This window comes from Haliotis rubra, unplaced genomic scaffold, assembly GCF_003918875.1.
Source record: "Haliotis rubra isolate DU_JTF1 unplaced genomic scaffold, ASM391887v1 Scf396, whole genome shotgun sequence".
Classification (NCBI taxonomy): domain Eukaryota; kingdom Metazoa; phylum Mollusca; class Gastropoda; order Lepetellida; family Haliotidae; genus Haliotis; species Haliotis rubra.
This window is the reverse complement of record NW_025767075.1, coordinates 511,637-534,556: the sequence shown is the minus strand read 5'-3', so window position 1 is coordinate 534,556 and position 22,920 is coordinate 511,637. Positions and strand designations below refer to the sequence as shown.

Genomic DNA, 22,920 nt, shown 5'->3' with positions numbered 1-22,920 from the left:
AACGAGGGCGCCACCTCTACCCATGTGCCTCACTCTCTCCTTCCTTGCCCAGTGAGCTGGACGTGAGAGCGCCTGTGTCTCCCGACACACTATATCCTTTGATTATATTTAGTTAGTTACCTCGTATAGAGATCTATAGAGGTTTAGCTAGTATCTTTCAACAATTATATATTGATATTTAGTCGTGTTTCTACTGTTTATGCACGGACGCCGCTGTTGTTGCAGTGGATTACGTTGATAAAAATTCTGTACTGTTGCACATTACGCTTTTATTCTGCTGCTGATCCGCATTTAATATGCCCTAGCTGTACTGCGCCATGTTTCATGTGATTCACGCTTGCAGTTGCGATACTAATTTATCCAATTCTACCTTTAATAAATAATTACTTTATGCTTTTGAGCCACGCAGCAGATAGGTCAGCAGATGCAGAGTCTAGCGATGACTGATACACCTGAACCCTCGCCAGTCTACTGCTGTTGGTCGACCCTCCCCGCCTGGTGTTCCGCTAGAGTGGTAGAGAGGCGCGGAGTCCGCCGCCTCCAAGAAGCGTCCTGCTTCCCCAGACATCCCATCAAGACAGCCGAAGACTAGAGGGTTTCTACTGCATCTCAACGCGACCTCTGAGGGGAAATCAACGAAGTCTACTTGAACTTTCTCAGCCGAGATTGTTCCCGTCGCAGATTTGGGCCTGTATGATGATCAGCCAATCATCATACCTGATGTACATCAAAAGTATGACCGATGTCGACAACAGTGATGTCAGCGCAGATCAACATGCAGCCTGATGTACCAACGCTGATATTCTATGATCTTCCTGAGGGTCCCGTCACTACCAACACTCAACGCAGACTTCGCACCCCCAGGGCAGCGTCGACCTCTGAGGGGAAATCAACGAAGTCTACTAGGACTTTCTCAACCGAGATTGTTCCAGCTGCTGAACTGGGCCTCTACGATGATCAGCCGATCATCATCCCCCGACGCATACAAGAAGCGACCGGAGACAGCTACAGTGACATCAACAGAGATCGCCATGCAGCCTGAGGTCTCTACACTGACGCCAGACGACTTCCCTGAGGGCCCCGCCGCTAACATCGCAGAGGGCACCGACTAATTGCCGCGAGACCATCCCAGATGAACTGTTGCGCAAATCATGATCATGATGGAGGGCCACTACAGACTGGGAAGCAGCCAGCCTAAGGCCTGAGCCTCAAGGTTCCAACGCAGACGACACCCCAGAGGCACCCCCATCAGCGCAACAGCCACGACGAAGCCACCTTCGCTAAGGAAGTCACAGACCACCTCCACGGCGGACCCAGATGTACAGCTCTTCGCGAAGGCCTTCGCTGGCGGGATAGATCATCACCTTCCTCGCTTCATCCTTAGATGCGACTCAGACCATCAGACCTCACGGAAGCCTTCGCTGGTCAAATCGCCGCTCCCCAGGACCGGACGAGAGGAAGCTTCTAAGGCCTTCTTCGCTGGCGACACCTGACTACACAAGAGCTTCGGCTATCAACATTCTCCTCACAGGTCTCCGAGAAGGTCAACCCATAGACGAGATCACCAACACGATCTCCGCCGCCGTTAACCGCGCCGATCTCTTCGCACATCACCACGCCGATCGCCTCACAGGTCACCACACAAGTTCTGCACAATAAGTCTACAGTCAGGTCTCCCCGAAGGCCACCCGACATAGAGATAGAAATACACAGTCCACCATCAGAAGAGCATCAACATCTCATCAGCGATGTTGGGATAGAAAATGATGGAGGCATCATTTTCTCAGACGCTGAGATACGATATTGGATGGTAAACAACCTAGATCTCTCTTCACCTTCCAAGAGTGGCAACTCGGGCGCAGACATACCTGATAAAGGAAGACGAGGCAGACGCCATCACCTTACCTCCTCGATCGACTCGATTGCCGCGGTGCCACAGTATGTGGACACAGCCTACCATAAAGCCATAACAGTTCAAACGCCAGAGGCGTGATGTTCTTGGCATTAATAGATCTAGAACGATCAATGAGATTCTTATCACCAGATTTCGTGGACACGACTTCTGAAGATGATAGGATGATCTACTCGGCTCTACTTATGCAGAACCAGCAAGAACCACACCCTGTATGAAGCTAACGCCATATATTGATCGGATTCTAGACACTTCGCTAAGGAAGTCCCAGGCCACCTCCGCCAAGGAGCTAGAGCCTCACCAGTTACAAGGGACGCCACGGAGGAGAAGCGCTTCACCGACCCCACATATTGTTGAGTGGGGTAAAACAAAAACACTCACTCACTCACTCCTGTTGAACACAGAGGTCGCTCAAAGCAAGCGCCATATATTATATATATACTGATCGGGCTTCTGATTTCGATACCTTCGCTTCGCTGGGTCGCTAAGGCTAAGTGGCTCCAAGTCTACCTCACACAGGAAATCTAGAATGGATACTTCGAGAGCTTCATGAAGTCTCCGGCCCACCGAGGAATTCTCCTCCAAGGTCTCCATATATTAGCCACTCATCATATATAGCTACTGTCAGTCCGCTCAAGACATCGCGATAAGTTGTCTATCAACTGTATGCCATATGCCGCCTATAAGCCTACGCGAAGACAATTGCACAGGCTATTTACAACACAAAACGCCGCTATATTAATTAATCAACGACGCTGTGCATAGATCTTCACAGAAATCAACCTTTCCGTGATAGATTGCTAGAATATGCAATCCCGACTACGATACGATTATCTACATGCGACCATTACGCAGATCTGCAGACAATTCAATATCGAAATTGAACAGCAGCCTTGTTACAGCGAGTATAACTCATAATCGCCAAAGTTTCTGAGAAGAAATATGTACAAGTTCAGCTTTAATTCTACAATTATGACGATACATTCATGTATACAGTCTACAAGCTGACAACTTGCAAGTTTATTGTACCTTTATATAAGGAAGTCGGAATTATATTCAAAACTGAAGTTACATTCACGCACAGCCAGGAAAATAACCTACCCAGCATTAATATTACAGAGCGAGGTATTTCGCTACCGAGGTTTCACAAGGCAAGTACCTTTAACCTCAAACACGTGGGTCACTCGGGTAACTTCGAAGCTTACGTGAAGACCGACGATTATGCTAATATCAACGACGGCAAGATTTTATACAAGGTTTTTCCTGCTACACCGGTGACATCACAGCTGGTATTCTACAGAATCAAAATGCCTTGTTCTGATTGGACCGCTGTTGGACAACGACTCCACGAGAGGTCGATCTTAGTTCACAGTTCAAGACTTACGCTACAAGTGACAACTATATATCAGTGAACGAGCAAGCCTCCTTACAGTCCAGTTAATCTGAACCTTCATGATTGGGCTGCCTTCTTCAGGTTAGAGACCTCCCCTGTCAAGTTAGGACGAGGCACGGCAGTCAGGCAATTTTACATAAAGTTCAACGAGGACAGACACACCTGGTTGTGCACCTACATCGCCAAGGACTTCGCAGCTAATAACCTAGACGACGGGATACAAGTGGATCTAAATCCACAGCGCCTCAGACTACAGCTGAATTTTATCATCAAGCTACTAACACAACTAGATGGTTAGTAAACCTACTTAAACTTTCTGATTGGAGAATTAAACGGAAGTTTCACCCTCCAACTTGGGGATCTGAATATAGTGTTCAACACCTCACAAGTGAGGTTTATGAACACGCCTGGATGACATACTTGGACTCCATGATACGATGATTCTATCACGATGGCCAGCAAGAGCACTGTAAATTTATCTCCACCGAAACAAACAGAAGGGAATAATACAATAGATTATTTCCTCTATCATCAACTTATGCAGAATGAAATCTCACGCACTATATCTCCGCTTGGATCAGAACTGTCATACTACGTGCATACAAGACGGATGGACCCAATCCGACCCTCCATGAGCTTTTAATACTCATGATATTAGAGCGCTAACTTCTACAATTGATCTACACAATATTATTTGAAATAATGGAGGGTTTATTTTCTGAGATCCGATATGGTGGTTGCCAACCATTATCTGAGAGATATCATCACCGAGGACGCCTCTGGGTATCCACCAATTCGATCCCATGGTCCTCGCGACAACAGTTGACAGTTCCTCGAGAAGATAAGTCAATCTTACAGATTTCTACTTATCTTATAACAGTACTAAATAGCTACATGCTATATATAATTTGCTTAAGTTCTTTTTATCATCACAGTACTATGATTATTACATCATACAATATATAAGTTAACAACTCTACAGAGTTGGTTATTATATATTTACCTTAACTTAATTATATCTTAAGCATAGTACTATACTCAGATTGTAAAAATATATAAGCTAACAACTCTACAGAGTTTGGGCTATTATATAGGTAGCTTAAGCTTATTCATATCTTAAGCTCAGTACTATGTTTATATCATATCAGTATATTAGCTAACAAACTCTAAAGAGTTTTTGCTATTTGGCTTAAGGCTCATCATATCTTAAGCAATATGGTTACATTATAACATGTATTAGCTAACAAACTCTACGGAGTTTTTTACTATTATATATGTAACTTAAGCTTATTCATATCTTAAGCTCAATACTATGTTTATATCATATAGGTATATTAGCTATCAAAACTCTAAAAGAGTTTTTTGCTATTATATATTTGGCTTAAGTTTCATCATAATTTAAACTTTATGGTTACATTATAACTTGTATTAGCTAACAAACTCTACGGAGTTTTTGCTATTATATATGTAGCTTAAGTTTTCCTTCAAATCTTAAGCTCAATACTATGTTTATATCATATAAGTATATTAGCTAACAAACTCTACGGAGTGTTTGCTATTATATATGTAGCTTAAGGTTTCCTTCATAAACTCAATACTAGGTTTATATCATATAAGTATTTTAGCTAACAAACTCTAAAGGGTTTTTTGCTATTATACAATTAGCTTAAGTTTCATCATATCTTAAGCAGTATGGTTACATTATAAAATGTATTAGCTAACAAAGCTCTACGGAGTTTTGCTATTATATATATAGCTTAAGTTTAATTATATCTTAAGCTCAGTACTATGGTTATAACATAAAAGTATATTAGTTAATAAACTCTAAGGAGTTTTTTTGCTATATACATTTAGCTTAAGTCTAATCTTATCTTAAGCTTAGTACTATGGTTACATTATAAATCTATAAGCTAATAAACTCTACAGAGTTTTGGCTATTATATATGTAGCTTGAGTTAATTATATCTTAAGCACAGTACTATACTCATATTGTAAAAATATTAGCTAACAAACTCTACAGAGTTTTGCTATTATATAGGTAGCTAAGCTTATTCATATCTTAAGCTCAGCACTATGTCTATATCATATAAGTACATTAACTAACAAACTCTAAAAAGAGTTTTGCTATTATATAATTAGCTTAAGTTTAATCATATCTTAAGCTTAGTACTATGTTTATATTTTAAAGTAATTTAGCTAACAAACTCTAAGGAGTTTATACTAAGATATTAACAAGCTTAAGTCTATTAGTCTTAAGCATTGTATTAATGTTATATATACTTTATCATAATAAGTACATTGTAATAACCTTTATATGGCAGCTGATAAGTTAGCAGCAGGAATTCATCAATTCAGTGCCTTTATGAAGTTCCCATAGGGTTATTACAATCATCACAGTTCAAATCACTAATTATTAAAATCCAAAGTATTATATATTCCCACCTCCTTCTGTTGGATTCTACAAGCAAAGAGCATGAGTCAGGATAAGGAAAATATGTAATTTTTTGAGTAAAATTGATATTTTATACTTATCCTGACTCATGAGGTCAGCCCTCCCATCCTCCCCAAATAACACTTTGGATTTCCCTGTAAATTCAAATGTTGGGCTCAGTATATGAGGAGAGAGTGAGGCACATGGGTAGAGGTGGCGCCCTCGTTCCCGCGCTTGTAGAAGGGAGGTAACTCGTGGTGTACTAATTAGTGATTTTACATTGAAGGGAACTTCAATTAGGGAGATACAAGTGTTCCACTATGTTCGCAAGAGGAAGGAGACAAGCAAAAAGAGCATGAGTCAGGATAAGTATAAAATATCAATTTTACTCAAAAAATTACATATTTGAACTGCCATTTAGGTGGATTTGAGATTTGTCTCATATCTCCGCTTGGATTTCTTATTGAAATTGGCAACCTGTGTCGGTGTACATGACTTAATGGTGTGGATGGTCAGGTTTTGTGACCAGGCTGCAGCATGTCATTTTATCATGACAATATGACAACTGAAAAATGAAATGACATGGATGGAATATTTTCAGTGTTCCCTGGCAACACGACTTGAACACTTAAAAATATCAGTGGCACTCTCAGTCCCACAGCTTAGCATGGGTGAGGCTACTTTGAATGCCAGTGGCCATAACAGGAAATCCTGTATTGGATGGTAACATAGATTGTGGGTTAGTTTATGGTACAGGACAAATGAAGCTGAACTATGCTCGACAGTCTTGATGGTGCTTACGAAAGCCAGCTCTCAAGTTTGAAGGTTTTCATCATATTTACTGATCAATTAAACAGTTAATTGAAATGACATAATTGTGATGTTTTAAGTTAAATTTGATCATCAAAGTATATGGCCACACTTATTTTCACAAAGGAAGAACTAAATTGTCCGTCTGGTGCCCTGTTGCACCTTTTGAAAAAATTGCATTTGTATCCTAGATTTCTTGTATCCCTAGATTTCTTGTAATTGCTGCTTTCTCTCTAATACAGAATGGATTATTCTTGGACAACTTTGATGAAATTGGCAACAACGAAGAAAAACATTTGATGAAAGAATAAATGAGGTGTTCTTGTTTCACAGACTGATAACAACCAAAGAAAATGATCGGAAGGTAGCTCTGTACTCCATCCACTCCAACCCACGCAACTCTTTCGAGTTCTGTGTCGGAGGTCGGGATCACTTCGTCAGGTCAGTGTCTCTGCAGTGAAGGCAGTATGTGCGTGAAATGTTAGATTGCAGATACAATGTTCATGTCGAACAAAATTATCACAGCTCATTCTTTGAAAAGAAATGCAGATTTGTTCCTCATTCAGATCTGTATTCTTTCCTTACAAACTTTTTGTTGTTTTTAGTCATATAATAATCTCTTGCATGAACCTCGGTGATGGGTGTGGAACCCGTGAATGTCTGTTGACAGCATGTGTTACAGACATACTGATTAAACAGTGCTAACACGAGGATGAAAAGTCTGAAATTGTGCTTGTCTGTGGATTCCCAGAAAAAGGCTGAACTGGCTGTCTCACTCAGTAAAGACCTTGTCCACTCTCCCTTGGTTGCAATAATTACAATCATTATCATGGTGCTGAAACATGTACTTGTTATTCAAGAGACTACATACACCCCACTAGTGACATATGAAACAATTTATTACGAGTAATGATGATGTGTTTTACATGTCATTGATGTTTAATATTATAATCAACTCTAGTTCTTTGGTTGAAGCAACAGATGTGTATTGTGTATTGTTTGTGATAAGTCTAAAGTTGTATGCCACAGTACCAGGACATGAATTGATTGTGTTTTGTTGCAGGAGGCGCGTAATGTTTTGAAGCTTGTACTAATGTTATGTATGGGCTTACTTTCCAGAATCTATGACAAGAGAAGGATTGCTGAGGTGAGAGACTGTGTAGTGTCCTTGTACAGTAACCTCATCAGGAAGGAACTGAATACTTGAACATTAATCGATGGGGTCTATTTTGTCAACCTATTTAAACCATGTGGTTCTTCTCAGTGACTGACATTTTTATGATATGGCTAAAAGCGGCTTTGATCCATACCGACTCGTGAAGTGATTGATTACTATGTACTAGATCAGTAGTAGCCGTGGACTTGCCATGAATACAGTGTTCCCCAAGTGAGTTTCTGATATCAGAATAATACTGTTGTAAATCACCAACTGAACATACGGGAAGGGCAAAATTGTGTATTAGGAGGATGATGATGTTAAGTTTTTCCCTGTCAGTTCTGTCAGAATCTACAGATATCCTACCCAAGCACCCAGCCCATGCTTTTGGATTTTACTAAAGTGGTTAACGTCTGAGATCTACTTTCACTGCAGATGGCGCGGTGGGGTAGCCTAGTGGTTAAAGCGTTCGCTCGTCACACCGAAGGCCCGGGTTCGATTCCCCACATGGGTACAATTTGTGAAGCCCATTTCTGCTGTCCCCCACCGTGATTTTGCTGGCATATTGCTAAAAACGGTGTAAAACCATATTCAGTCAGTCCACTTCAGGTTATCCTTCTACATTTGGCAGACACACCTTAGTATAACAGAAACACTGTTCAATGGGGCATTAAACCAGATTATTTGTAAATGACCAGTTGTATTTGCTTGTTGCCAGGCTAAAAGACTTCTTTTGATTGCAGGATGTCAATGGCGGGGTGCTGAAGAAGTTCTGCCCTCATCATCTGGTATGACATTTATTTATCTTCACAAGTCTGTAACTGCTGCCCTGAACGTAGGGCTCTGCCATATAGCTGGAATATTGCTGAGTGCAGCGATAAGAAACAAACCAACCTGAACACAGACTTGCAGTAGTCATAGGCAAGTTCTGAGTACATGGGTAATTGAAGTGCTCTGCTTTTGTTTGGAATTGACCACTTCTGTAGCTGGTGATTATTCATGCCTACTATGCAAACATATTATTAGAGATGATTCTTCAAATTACTTTGAGATGGCCCTGTGGAATTTGTATGTCATTGAAAGGTTAAAGGTGAATGTCATGAGATAAAAAATTGTGGTTTCATTACTCCAGAATGAATTAATGCATTTATCATTCAACTTGGCATTATCTTCTCGAGGATGGGATATGCTATGAAAAGGATGTAATCAAAACAAGTGGAAGGTTATCTTTGGATTTCTGTATAACATGGTCTGATGATGGTTGTTTTCTGAGGCACGGGTCTTTATACTCACGTGTTTCAAGTCATACTATATCAAGTGTAATTTCTATTTACATAATTGGTGAAGATAAGCCTTCAGGTAATTACTGAAAGATTATTGAAGTTAGATATCCTACAATAGACTAATTGCACATGAACCTCTGGTATTTTTGCCACATGCAAGGAGGTGTAGGTCAATGTTACGTAAATGTTTGTGGTTACATATTTATCAAATACTGCATGTGTGACTTTGTATACTTTCTCAAGGGTGGGGCCCTGCACTTAAAACAGTTTGATCAATATTAGTAAAAAGTTGAAGCTGAAGATTGATTGTTTTGTGTGTGAAACATGGTTTTGTGGTGGTCAGTTTCTGAATCATGGTTACACAGTCACTCTGTCCTCAAACATGACTCAACCCACTGACTGGTCCAGATGTGACAGGCAATGTTGATGGCTGTTCTTACATACTTACTCTAAAACCAGATGATCTGAAGAAATATTGTGTGAAATTGTAAATGCAGCATAAGGGTATTGTTTCAGTTGGAGAGTGATGTAAAGGCCAACGTGACCTGTGCCTGCTACAACTACAACGGAACAGGTGAGAGGGTTGTGTGGGGGTCATTTCTTCATTGTCTGTAACCACTTGGGTCAGCTCGTCTGTGTTTATGACCTTGTTGTCAGCTTGTCCACTCACCCCGACAGCATGAAATTTTGCTCATAGTATCAATCACTGGATTGCCTGGTCCTGATGAGACATTTTACAAGCTGATGTCAGATAGCTGGAATGTTGTGGAGTGCTTCAGACAAACACAATTTCATTTCCTCAGGTGGGGCAGTCTGTCGGTGAAAGAGTCACTCGTCATGCTGAAGGCCCGGGTTAGATTCCCAATGTGTGAAGTCCATTTCTGGTGTCCCCAGTCATGATATTGCTGGAATATTGGTAAAAGCAGCGTAAAACCCAACTCTTTCATTCTTTCGTTCGTTCATTCCCTCTGGGTTTGTTTAGTGTTATGTGGGATGTGTGAGTTCTACCTGTAAGATAATGCCAATACATTGATTCTCTCCAGGGCTGTTTTCAAGTTTTAGGGCTTGCACTGTATGATATATTATTGTCAGTGTTTCCAGAAGTCAGTGTAACAATCCACTTCAAACAGAACCCACTCGGCCCTTGTCTACTTTGGAAGAAACTTTCAACAAGAAATGAATAATAAGCAAATGTGAAGAAAACAAAAAATAAGTTTTGACTAAAATAATTCTGATCATGCAAAACTGAATTAGAATTGTGAACAATGTCAAGGTTCCATGGTGGGTTTTCATGACAATAGATATATTCAAAAGAATAGCAAGGTGTTTTATACAAATGAAGTGAGTAAGTGAGAATGTTTTTAAGCCGCTTTTAGCAATATACCAGCAACATCACGGCGGGGGACACCAGAAATAGGCTTCACACACTGTACCCATGTGGGGAATTGAACCTGGGTCTTAGGCATGATGAGCGAACGCTTTAATGACTATGCTACTCCACCGCCCCTCAAATGAAATCAAGTTCTTTGATAACTGGTAGTAAATCAGGACTTGGATTGCCAGCATCACTGAAGTCATCATTGATGGTGCTTCAATATGTGAACATTATGAGTGATATTTTCAGGAAGACTTATTTTAGTGGCCAAGCAGGTTTTTCTAGTCGAGTTTGAAAGAATAATTAAGTGAAGAATTGTATATGTAGCATCCTCATGTCATCTTGGTTGTAGAGGTGCTGGGGACGTATAACGATGAGGACATCTACCTGTTCAACAACCACCACTCCGACGGTGCAGAGTTCATGCAGAGGTACCGCAGTCATCGTAATAACGCTACAGGTACAGTCTCAGTGCTCTCATGTAATTTTTATAGTGACATGACCATCATAACTCACTCCTCAGTGTGTTTCATGTTTCTTTCTTCATAGTCCAACAGACTTATTGATCCAAAATACCAGCTCAGCCAAAATACTACAAGAACTAAATGGCCACAGACTTACAGACAAGCCAATTTTGAGTGACAAGGTTACCTTAGCCTTTGAAACAAAACACTATGACAGTTAAACCCTGTTGGTCAAGATTCTATTTGTGATTTAGTATGTTTTTCCTTATCCTGACTCATGATCGTTTGCTTATCTCCTTCTTCTATGTGAATGTTAGTGGAACACTTGGATCCCTTGTAGTTCCCTAAAGTGGACGTAAAAGTTCTCTCACCCACGAGTTGCCTCCCTTTTCCCGCACACACAGTCATGTGTCATGCCATGCTTGTCACTCTCTCCTTCATCGCCCAAGCAGATGGTTGGGCCAGCACTGGAGTCACTTATACGGCACCATATCCATTAATATTTAGATCCTTTATCCAATTTAAACTGTGTATAGTTTTTTTGGTTATATTTAGTTTTCATCGTGTGTCAAACTAGTCATAAAATTATTCATATTTTGTGACATTTATTCATCATAATGTAGTTTGTTTACATTTGATGAATCTTGCAGTGTTACAGGTACTGGCTATCAGTGACTGATCCTCACCTCACATGCATTAATCCATGTTCTTCCAGCTTGCGTTACAGATACTGTATTAATTTGTCAGATTTGCAATTTAATCAATATTTATCTTACATCTATAGACGTACCATGGATCAGGTGAGGAAGTCATCTCAAGTCACTGTTGATAAACCGGAGATAATGCCGGTAACGGTGTGTTGTCTTCTACTGCAAAAATACATACTACTAGTGATTTGCTGAGTACGTTTCAGGGGTAGTCATCTGCTGTTGTTCGTAATTTAACTGCTGCTAAGAAGAGGTCTAACTCGTCCGAGACGTCGTCATCGCAGTCTAAGAAGATGTCTTCATCGACTTCAACGCAGAAGAAGTCATCTGCATCCCGACCTTCAGTGAAGTCATCTCGTTCTGGTAAAACATCTCATCAGGGCTCGTTTAATGAAGACATTGTGCCGTCTGCCAAAGCAGACGGTTTTTTTGCTGACCCGCCTATACTTCTACCTGAAGTACCTCTCAGATCGGCTATAAGAGCGACACAGTCGACCTCACGACGACTAGATCATCTCCTGCAACTACAACAGCTGCTCAGCTGTCTGATGACCAGCCTCCAACAACGCAGACATCAGTCATTAGCGAAGTAGACGTAGACAACACCTCAGCATTCGTGAAGCTTCGTCCACGCCGCAGTAGTTCCAGCCTACAACGCAGAACTGCGACCCGGGCGACTTTATGGGGCAGTTTACAACGCAGATGATGGCCTTGATGGAGCGTTGGTTTTCGCCGAAGAAGCAGCACCTTGGCAGAACTCTACGATGGCAGTCAACGTTCGCAAACCCTCCGACCTGCGCAAACCTGAAGCAGCTACACCCCAGAGGTTTACAACTGCAGATGTGGTTCGCGAACAGCCACGTTCGCGAAGATCTTCACACTCAGAAGACTCTATCATCATGGAAGATGAAGGTTCAATGAACCTCCCAGATGCGTCTGCGAACCCTCAACATTCGAAAATGTCAAGAAGGTCCTCTCCGAGATCCAGTCGATCCTCATCTAGATCCCGCAGCCCATGCACGCGTTCGGGGAACATTCGCGAAAGGAAGGTTCGAGAAGGCAGGGTTCGAGAAAGGAAGGTCGCGAAAGGAAGTTTCGAGAAGGCAAGGTTCCCGAAGGGAAGAGGCAACGCAGACATCTCTCAGATCAACAAGCAGATATCAGCAACGCAGACATCTACAGGGTTCGCGAACCCTTAGATTAACAGGCAGGATGATTACGTCGACTCTATAAAAAGATGAACAACATGTGCGATCTCTACAGCTTACAGCCTGCACAACTCTACAACCTGCACGAACCTTACACCTGTAGTAGGTTCAGTTTCGGACGACAACCTACTTGATGAGGGGAATCCCTTCATCTACACAGATGCGGAGGTCTAATGCAGATGGCCTGCTGATATTGTCGTTCACTCACTCCAACCCAACAGAGACGTACTGTATATATGCTGCTGTATATATGAAGCCGATATCTCAAGTACTGGAGAACCTCAAGGCGACCTTTGTAAAGGGCTTTTAGAATCCTTGGTAGGACAAACAGATGATATTATTAACACTCGTCACTCAGCGTGGGGATTAGGAATCTATATCCTATCAACTAGATTCAACATCAGTATTGTTCAAGATCCATACAGAAATACGTTTCGACAGCCTCCTTCGTCATGCTGGCTTATATTATCCACAATGAGAATACGTGATTAATATCACTGAACAATATTTTGCACTTGGAGCAGCCCTTATTCAAGAGGTTAAAATGAGCGTTGTAGAATTACGCGCACCTTTACTCAACCAACTATTGCACCAGATTTTATGGAGGCCAACTTGCTACAACACAGGTGACGTCATGCATGGAAGCTGATTTGTCCAGGACAGACAACGCCTCTTACTGTCAGATCACAGTAAACAAACCCGTTGTACGGGGAAATATTTCATCTGCAGCCTTGAAAACAGCATACAACTACGGGGAATCTAATCATGGGAATCTAATAGATGTCTAGCCTTGACAGCAGGATAAACGATGTTTATCTGGGAAGTTTTCGCTGATAAAAGCCTATATGAGTACCTGTCCCCTTCGATACTACACTGGAACCAGTCTTGCTATAAATAGGCAATGATGTATGCTGATCAACACAGATCGTCTGTGTATATAAGGGGAAGAATGATGTATCATCACTAGGGCTGCAATGAATACACTATGTGGCGAATATGATACGTATCATGAATATTGGGTTACGAATACGAATAATTATTCACGAATACAATATTGTAGTTAAGTGATTGATGTGCAATATGGAACGCCCATGTTGACAGTTTTGATTTGTCACAGCAATAACCAGTGATCTCATGACACTCAAATTTGGTTTGTAATAGTTATAATCGACAGTACCATGTACGGCCTTGGCAAACTAACATGACTTGAGCTACTGCAATGCAAGAATATGTTCCATTCTTGCATATCTCACTTTGGAAAAGGACATAAGGGTTCAAGTAAAACATGCTCCCTTAAAAAAATCGTAAGTATTCGTTAATATTCGGTTCTGGTGACCACGAACAACGAATTGAATTCATGAAGGGCTACGGTTCGATTCACCGAATATGCGAGTGAATCGTTACAGCCTTAATCATCACTGCAAATTGCCATTCTTGACAAGGTTATTGTCATCGCTGATGCCTATCTCCGAGGATGAGAAGCGCACAAGAAGAAAGAAATGGCGGTGATACTCATTTTGCGATCGTCTCTGTGAGTCGCGGTGAAGTCAAGATAGACTTATGTCCCTTGCTTGCCTGTTGCAGAAATGAAGGGTATTTTCCCGCTGGAATTTCTTGGCCCGGGACTATTTACATGTGTAACCTAGCCCACTGTTGCATCAGCGGAGACTTTGTAGTGCATTCTGCCTGGACAATGCAATCTAGACGCATCAACAAGCAGATCAACTCAGACGACAGCTGCAGTTTATGTTTGAACTACTGACACAGTTATGCCGATGGTTGAGCATCCAGGCGTGTCCACCAGACGCCATCAACACTCTACTAGACATAAGAGCGTGGCAACGACTCCTAGGTCTTCTCACATCGGCTCAGGCTCCCATCCACAGAGGAAGGTTACAGTTGAGACCATAACAAAGCTTTTTCAAGCCTCATCTCTTCAGTCTGCAGAGTAATGCCATTCCTCCACATCTAAAGTCGTACCTACTGTGGTGGACAGAGAAATTGAATGTCTACGGCGGAACTTATCTACAAGGGCCGGCATGCAACGTTCATCTCTTCGTGGATGCATCACTACAAGGATGAGGAGCGCATTGCAACAAGGACACGTCAGTAGGGAGTTGGTCACAACAGGAGAGACGATTACACATAAATCAGCTGGAATTCAAGGCGGTCATAAACGCAGTTCAACTTTGGGCTCAGCTACTAATGAATCAGTTCTCATGATTCACACAGACAACTCGACAGTAGCCTTCTACATAAGTCTACAAGGCTCAACAAGGTCAGCACCTCTACAAGAATTGACGTTCCAGCTATTCAGCTTAGCAGACAACCTCAGCCTGTGGCATAAGGCATATCACATACCGGGAGCAAAATACGTGTTAACCAACGTCCTATCCAGACCACGCCATCCATCACCCACAGAGTGGATGATACACCCGGAGGCATTCCAACTACTGATAGCAGACAAAGGTCGGCCTCTCATAGATTTAATTGCGACACTTTTCAGTCACCAAGTGACAACGATGTTTCACCAGTACCGGATTCTCAAGCCTGAGTTCTCGATGCACTGTCAATCCCATGGGAAGGACTAATTGCATATGCATTTCTGTCGCCGGTCCTGGTACTGCACAAAATAGCACAGACCAGAGTACTACGTCTGCTTTTGGTCTCGCCCTACTGGCCAGCGTGAACCTGGTTTCCAGACCTAATACAACTCAAAGGAGAACCAACAATGCGCCTACCAGACTGGCGGAATCTACTGATCCATCCAGACACACGACAGTGCCAACAGGATTCCGACTTCACGTGTGGACCATATTAAGCACTGCTAGAAGAAAAGAGGTTATTCCACGAGAGCAGCTAAAGCAGTCACGATGGAAGATTAACTTGTCTGAGAGAGAAGTAAGACAAGATTGTGGTCCCCCCGAGTTTATAACGGAAGTTGGAAGAATATGATCTAGGAAGTGCCGTTATGCAGTTCCCATGGGGTACTACTACAGGACGTATCTAAGGACATCTGATGAATCCACAAAGTGGCTTGACCCACCACCAATCTGTCGGATTCTATAAGCAAAAGATCATGAGTCAGGATAAGGATTTCACAGTAGATCCAAGTGCATGGGCTGTATTGAGGAGAGAGTGGCAAGCATGGCACATCACATGACAGGAAAAGGGAGGCAACTCGTGGGTGAGAGAACTTTTACGTCTGCGTTAGGGAGCTACAAGGGATTCAAGTGTTCCAACATTCGCATGATAGAAGGAGATAAGCAAAAGATCATGAGTCAGGATAAGTATAAAATATCAATTTTACTTAAAAAATTACATTTTAGAACAAAACATCAGCCTGTTTATGAAGACAGAAAGTACATTCAACAGGAGATGCTATTGCCTCTTATACACATGTTATTTATATCAATTATACAGAATGTAATGGATTACATGTACACGATAGTGTATATACCAAGCTATCAGTTGTTTCAATTAGATTGTCACATAACCTTGGCATAAAGCAACACAGTCCCAGAGCCTGTACTATGATCAAAGAAATAAATAAATTACACTGTTTTCCTAGGGGACATAAGTCAACAAATTCTCTGAAATTTGTATTGGGAGTGATAGCATTTATCTGCAGTGTTGTTGTATTTCAGTGAAGGGAGTGAACTTCTATGGGCCTAAGAGTGAGTACATCGTCAGTGGCAGTGACTGTGGCCATGTGTTCCTCTGGGACAAGGAGACAGCGAAGATCGTCAACTTCATGGAAGGCGATGAAGGGGGCGTGGTGAGTTCATTGTGAATACATACTTCAAGTGATTTCTTATGCTAACAGTTCCAATCCCTCAATTTTCCTGTACAGGCGCAGTTGCAAACAGCTCGATTGTTACATGTAGCTGAAATTTCCTAAATGCAGCTAGGCAAATAAACAAAACTAAAACTTTGAGTCCTCTGAAGACAAGGTTTGCATATATACTTCTGTACTTTCAATCCCATGTTTAGGTACAGGTGCTTGTCTACCTACAACTGGGTAGGTACAATACTCACCCAGGAGAAATTCTAGGCCGAGATCCACACCAACCTTTTCTAGTTGTTAGAGGCAAATGGATTGACATAACTAATCATCATACCCGAACACTATGTATTATTTGCACTATTAGTTACCAGACCCCACGATTTGCATGAAGCCCATTTCTGGTGTCCCCGTCGTGATATTGCTAACAGCAGCATAAAATCAAACTCACTCACTCTCTCACTATTTGTACCCGTGAAGGCCCGGGTTAGAATGAACCATCAGTAACCCATGCTTGTCGTAAGAGGCGACTAACAGGATCGGGTAATCAGGCTCGCTGGCTTGGTTGACACATGTCATCGGTTCCCAATTGCGCAGATTGATGCTCATGCTGTTGATCACTGGATTGTCTGGTCCAGACAGATTATTTGCAAACTCTCTCACTCACTCTCACTATTTGTACACTGCCTTAATATATTCTAATGCTCTAGAGCAGAACTAAACAAACAAATGACACCAAACTATCTTCTTCTTTTTGTGACCAGATCAATGTGTTGGAGCCCCACCCCTTTGCTCCTATCCTGGCTACCAGCGGGTTAGACCATGATGTCAAGGTCTGGGCACCCACAGCAGAGGAACCCACCAGACTGAAGGGACTGAGGAAGGTAAATATACATTCATAGCTGGCAATGGTCATAAAGTCGTTGTGTTTATTAGGAATTTGAAACTGAAATATAAAATTAAGATTTGTTATTTATTTCATTCAAGTAATGTCTTGATTTACCTGAGAAATATAACATATTTTTCGTAGCCACTAGTATTTATAGAAAGTGTGAAAATTTAACCTTACCACCAATTATGAATATGTCAATGGAGCAGATGAATATGAAGTGGATGGAATGGAGGTAGAAACTAAGGGATTAATTGATTTATCAAGTTTCTGAATTTGAATTCTGAGTTCCTGGATTATGTCATAGATGATACATATCGTTTGGCTTTATTGCCCTGACCAAAAGATCATTACTAAGTTGGTGGGATTTGGAAAGGTTGCAGTTCTATGAATAGCACCTCCTTGCTCTCCTGTCCCTCCTCCTGTACATCCTGTGCTGGCTCTGTGCAACCTGTGCGTTAAGTGAGTGAATTACCTCACATCGGCAATATTTCAGCCATGTCATGACAACAGAAAGTCACACACCGAGAACAAACATGTCTATATCTTACAGAAAGTTGGACACTAGATTATCACAGACCATATTAAAATCTAGTTTGAGATCATCATAAACTAACGACTACCGGCGATCAACCACTGGTTGGGCTGACTTGCTTGGATTTTAACACCGCACTCGGCAATATTCCAGTTATATGGCGGTGATCTGTACATAATCCAGTCTGGACCAGACAATCGAGAGATTACCATCATGACCATTGATCTACGCAATTGGGATACTTTGACAATTGTCAACCAAGTCAGGTAACCTGACCACCCGATCCCATTAGTCTCCTCTTACGACAAGCGTGGTTTACTGAAGACCAATTCTAACCCAGATCTTCAAGGGTGGCTGACTGATTTTTAAATATTTTGCTAAAAAACTTTTAAAAAATAATTAATTTTTGCTAGCCCACACAATTAGCTTTCAGAAGGAAGAAAGATCTCCTGGAATATGCACCAGTCTTGAATAAATATTCGTATTGAATAATTCACTCCAAAAATCTAACCCAAGCGTCTGTGACAAGATTCAAGATATTTTACCCCAGTTGGGGTACAACCCCACTGACTTTGGATTGTTTTAAGGGGTGAATAAATAGATAAGTCCTGGTTGATGCATTCTGTATTTTTTACACACTCTTTTCCATATAAAATACAAGTTTAGACATGTGGTAAATCCCTGCTTAGGTTGTCCTGACTTGGTTATTTAGAGGCTGTCGTTAGGTAACTAGAATTGTTAAGTGCAGTGTTACACAACAAGCAACATATTTTTTAGGCAGTGAAGCGGAACTGTAAAGAGAGAGATGAGGAGAGAACGCAAGAACCAGAGATGATTGATGGACAGATGCTATGGTTTATCATGCACCACTTCCGGCGCTCAGCCAGGAGAAGGGTAGGTTCCATATTGCTGTAATCTCTATTCTAGGACTCGGCCAGGAGAAGGGTAGGTTCCATATTGCTGTAATCTCAATTCTAGGACTCGGCCAGGAGAAGGGTAGGTTCCCTATTACAGTAATCTGTGTTCTAGGAATCGGCCAGGAGAATGGTAGGTTCCCTATTACAGTAATCTGTGTTCTAGGACTCGGCCAGGAGAAGGGTAGGTTCCCTATTACAGTAATCTGTGTTCTAGGACTCGGCCAGGAGAATGGCAGGTTCCCTATTACAGTAATCTGTGTTCTTGGACTCGGCCAGGAGAAGGGTAGGTTCCATATTACAGTAATCTGTGTTCTAGGACTCGGCCAGGAGAATGGTAGGTTCCCTATTACAGTAATCTGTGTTCTAGAACTCGGCCAGGAGAATGGTAGGTTCCATATTACAGTAATCTGTGTTCTTGGACTCGGCCAGGAGAATGATAGGTTCCCTATTACAGTAATCTGTGTTCTTGGACTCGGCCAGGAGAAGGGTAGGTTCCATATTACAGTAATCTGTGTTCTTGGACTCGGCCAGGAGAAGGGTAGGTTCCCTATTACAGTATTCTGTGTTCAAGGACTCGGCCAGGAGAAGGGTAGGTTCCCTATTACAGTAATCTGTGTTCTTGGACTCGGCCAGGAGAAGGGTAGGTTCCCTATTACAGTAATCTGTGTTCTAGGACTTGGCCAGGAGAATGGTAGGTTCCCTATTACAGTAATCTGTGTTCTAGGACTCGGCCAGGAGAAGGGTAGGTTCCATATTGCAGTAATCTGTGTTCTTGGACTCGGCCAGGAGAAGGGTAGGTTCCATATTGCAGTAATCTGTGTTCTTGGAATCGGCCAGGAGAAGGGTAGGTTCCATATTGCTAGGACAGAACAGAGAATAGGCCCCATGTACTTCATGCTTTTTATCACTTGATTAAAGAAGACTAGTTAAAATCTGTGATGATGCAATGTACCTGTGTCCTGACATCCTGGTATGTTGCATCATGATGCAGCCTCTAGATGATCTTGCCCACACTTGATGTGGCTGGAATTGAATATGTTAAAGGACAGGCTTCACATGGTTACAAAAAAAGAATGATTCATATATACTGAATGATATAAGTATTGGTACTTGTCACTACCCTGTTTGCTGCTCAGCATTTCAGCTCCGACTCAATACACTGTGTATAAGTAAAACTGCAGCATGGGTGCTCAGTTGGCTAGAATGCACATCGCAGTATACATGCAATAATCTTACATGTGACTCATAATCCTATTTCATGTTATCTAACCAAAGTTTGTTATTGACTCCTGAACACTACTGGTTAGACAAGATCTGCTAACTTGAGCAGTGTCATGCACACTGAAGCAAATCATTTATTCATTTTTTTAAGTGAAAAATGTTTCTTTTTTATCAGTTGCGTCAAGAGGGGGAAGAGGTGTCTAGTTCCAGCGAAAACAGTGACTCTGATTCAGATGAGGAGGAGGCTGAGGACACTGAAAGACTTCAATGTACCCCGTCCTAGTCATGTGACGGTCATGTGACACTTTTGTCAAATGCATAAGATATTCTAGCCACATGTCACATGACATGGATCATGTGACTGTCACATGGTATCAGATGGTCATGACTTGAGATCCTCGGTATGTTGCACCTACTTGTTGCATGTGTGACCGCTGCCAGTTTACATTACACACAAGACATTGTTGGGATGATCATGAAACCGGGAAGCATATAATGTTAGCAGAGCATCACCAATTTATGCTGTGGAATTACAGCTTTGAAGAAACTGTCTGGCTTAAGGCAGGAGGAAGACTTGAACACAACAACTATTTCTGAAGAACCTGCAATGAAACTGTTTGGAGAAAGTTACCCGCAAAATAAAAACATTGTACACAGGAAGTTGCATCGCAACAAGGACTGAGCGATCCTTTTCTGTGAATATTTGGAAAACATTTGACAGTTGAGATTGGTAAGTGTACATGTAAATGGCGTGAATATCACAAACCTGCTAGCTTTTTGTTATACAGAGGAGATGGTGTAACAAGAAAATAAGCATTTCTTGATGTTGGTTGATATTTACGTGTGTACTTCACTGACGGGAAGAAGAATCACTTTCACTTTAAGAAAGACTCCTTGGTTGCTATTTCATGTACTCTGGATTTGCCCAGTGGAAATTGATAATAATGCAGTAAACTATGTTTAAAAATGACATTGGAAACAAAGATTGGTTTTCTTTTTTTGACTGTTATTTTTCTGCCCTCCATCTGAAATGTTACTAAATCTCAATCTTTAATGTGCCATAAATGCATTTGAATATTATATTCAGTCAGAATATGAAGGTGCGTGAATTCAGAAATTGTGTCCTTTGCTCATGTAAAAGACACAATATGTGGTGCCAAGTGTCAATTTGACAGGGAGAGTATAAAGGATGATAGATAGCTTACAGCATGTGTCAAATCATTTATGTGTCCAAATTATATAGTTACTCCACAGAATATACAAACCAAGAGCAGGACATAATGATGCAGGGAAGATAAGACATTGTTGACAGACTTCCACTTCCCAGCAGTTCATGCTATAGCAACCAGGAAATACATTTATTTTTCTTCTATGTTTATGCAGTGCTGTATGAAGTTTGAAAAGATAAATTTAATAGAAATAGATTATTTTTCAAATATTAAATTGAAAATCATCCATAGAGCATTTACATATCGTGATCACAGTTTGGATGTATTATGGCAGTTGATAGTTTGACAGCAACTGTAAATCATAGCTTTAATTAAACATAGACGGTAAACTGCTTCTACTACCTGTAAACTCTGTACATACTGTATGCTTGTATGCTAATATTGTGATGTGTTCAGTTTTATAATGTTAGGTCCTGTGTTCCTTTATAATAATGAATATTTCACCATATCAGCTGGATCTAACATTTCTGGTTTGGTTTCTGCATTTGGATATTCCTAAGCTGGATTGAGTAATGGCAGTTACAGACAAGCTAGGTGTGATTTTGTTATTTTGCATGCCGAGTTGATGCCATGTCGATAATGTTTGTTTATGGCAAGGCTTCATGTTCACTGTTTAAATCGTTTGAGTGATGTGACAAACGTTTTGCCCTGAAACTGTTCACTGTATTGAAAAGTGACATAAGTGTCTCATGTATTTTACACATAAGAGGAAGCTATGGGGACAGGCTTGGTCAGACTTGCTGGCACAGTTGATTCATGTCATTGTAAACCAGTTACATAGATTGTATCTACTGATGTCTACTGATTGTCAGGCCAAGATTTAGTTACCTGTTGTCATGTACCTTGGACATTGCTGAAGGAGGCACAACACAAACCTACATAACAAACCATGTTCTTGCAAGACATGAGGTACATGGAGTTGATAATGACAACCTTGGAGGTGACTGACATGGAGTATAGGGGGTCATTATAGATGCAGAGTATCGTTTGATGGAAGGACAGACCTACTCTCACTTATGTTCACTGATTACAAGATCTGCTGTCCATACCGACATGTAGACTATTGTGAGGAATAGTAGAGCATGGGAGTTGTATCATAAAGATAACATTGTGAAACAGGACCCTGGATTTCTGTTCTCAACAACTAATCTCCCACTGTCACCAGAACACTCCCTCATGGCCTGTCCCCTACCCAAGCCCTATACCACAAGAGCAGTGGAGTACATTATGCTCCCTCACATCATATTGCATATGTGATAAAGGCTGTTTTAAATCCATCTCAGACAAACAAAGCTATCTTATAGTTGTTGCACATCGTGGAATGCAGATGCTGTCGACAGAAATGATAAACAAACATTATGAAAATGAGCAAATTTACAAGTTACTCATTGAAAACTACTCCTGTTTTTCTTCTTGAAAGGGAGCGGTGGGGGTATCCTTGTGGTTAAAGCGTTCACTCGTCAGGCCAATGACCCGGGTTCGATTCCCTACATGAGTACAATGTGTGAAGCCCATTTCTGGTGTCCCCTGCCGTGATATTGCTGGAATATTGCTAAAGTGGCGTAAAACTAAAATTACACACACACTTATTAAAAGGTTGGTGAGT

At 41.4% G+C, this 22,920-nt stretch overlaps 1 protein-coding gene across 2 annotated transcripts in view; it reads left to right on the top strand.

Moving 5' to 3' along the window:
- The window catches only part of LOC124286947 (DDB1- and CUL4-associated factor 8-like), a 34,361-nt gene extending 11,686 nt beyond the window's left edge, over positions 1-22,675 (top strand). For both annotated transcript variants that reach the window (XM_046723404.1, XM_046723401.1), the window contains 9 exons: positions 6,880-6,987; positions 7,666-7,693; positions 8,446-8,490; positions 9,502-9,559; positions 10,713-10,820; positions 16,387-16,517; positions 17,288-17,407; positions 18,725-18,841; positions 20,261-22,675. In XM_046723404.1, the coding sequence (XP_046579360.1) occupies positions 6,880-6,987; positions 7,666-7,693; positions 8,446-8,490; positions 9,502-9,559; positions 10,713-10,820; positions 16,387-16,517; positions 17,288-17,407; positions 18,725-18,841; positions 20,261-20,368 (823 nt within the window). In that variant the 3' untranslated portion in view covers positions 20,369-22,675. The remainder of the gene's footprint in view (positions 1-6,879; positions 6,988-7,665; positions 7,694-8,445; positions 8,491-9,501; positions 9,560-10,712; positions 10,821-16,386; positions 16,518-17,287; positions 17,408-18,724; positions 18,842-20,260) is intronic.
- Positions 22,676-22,920: the final 245 nt, after the last annotated feature.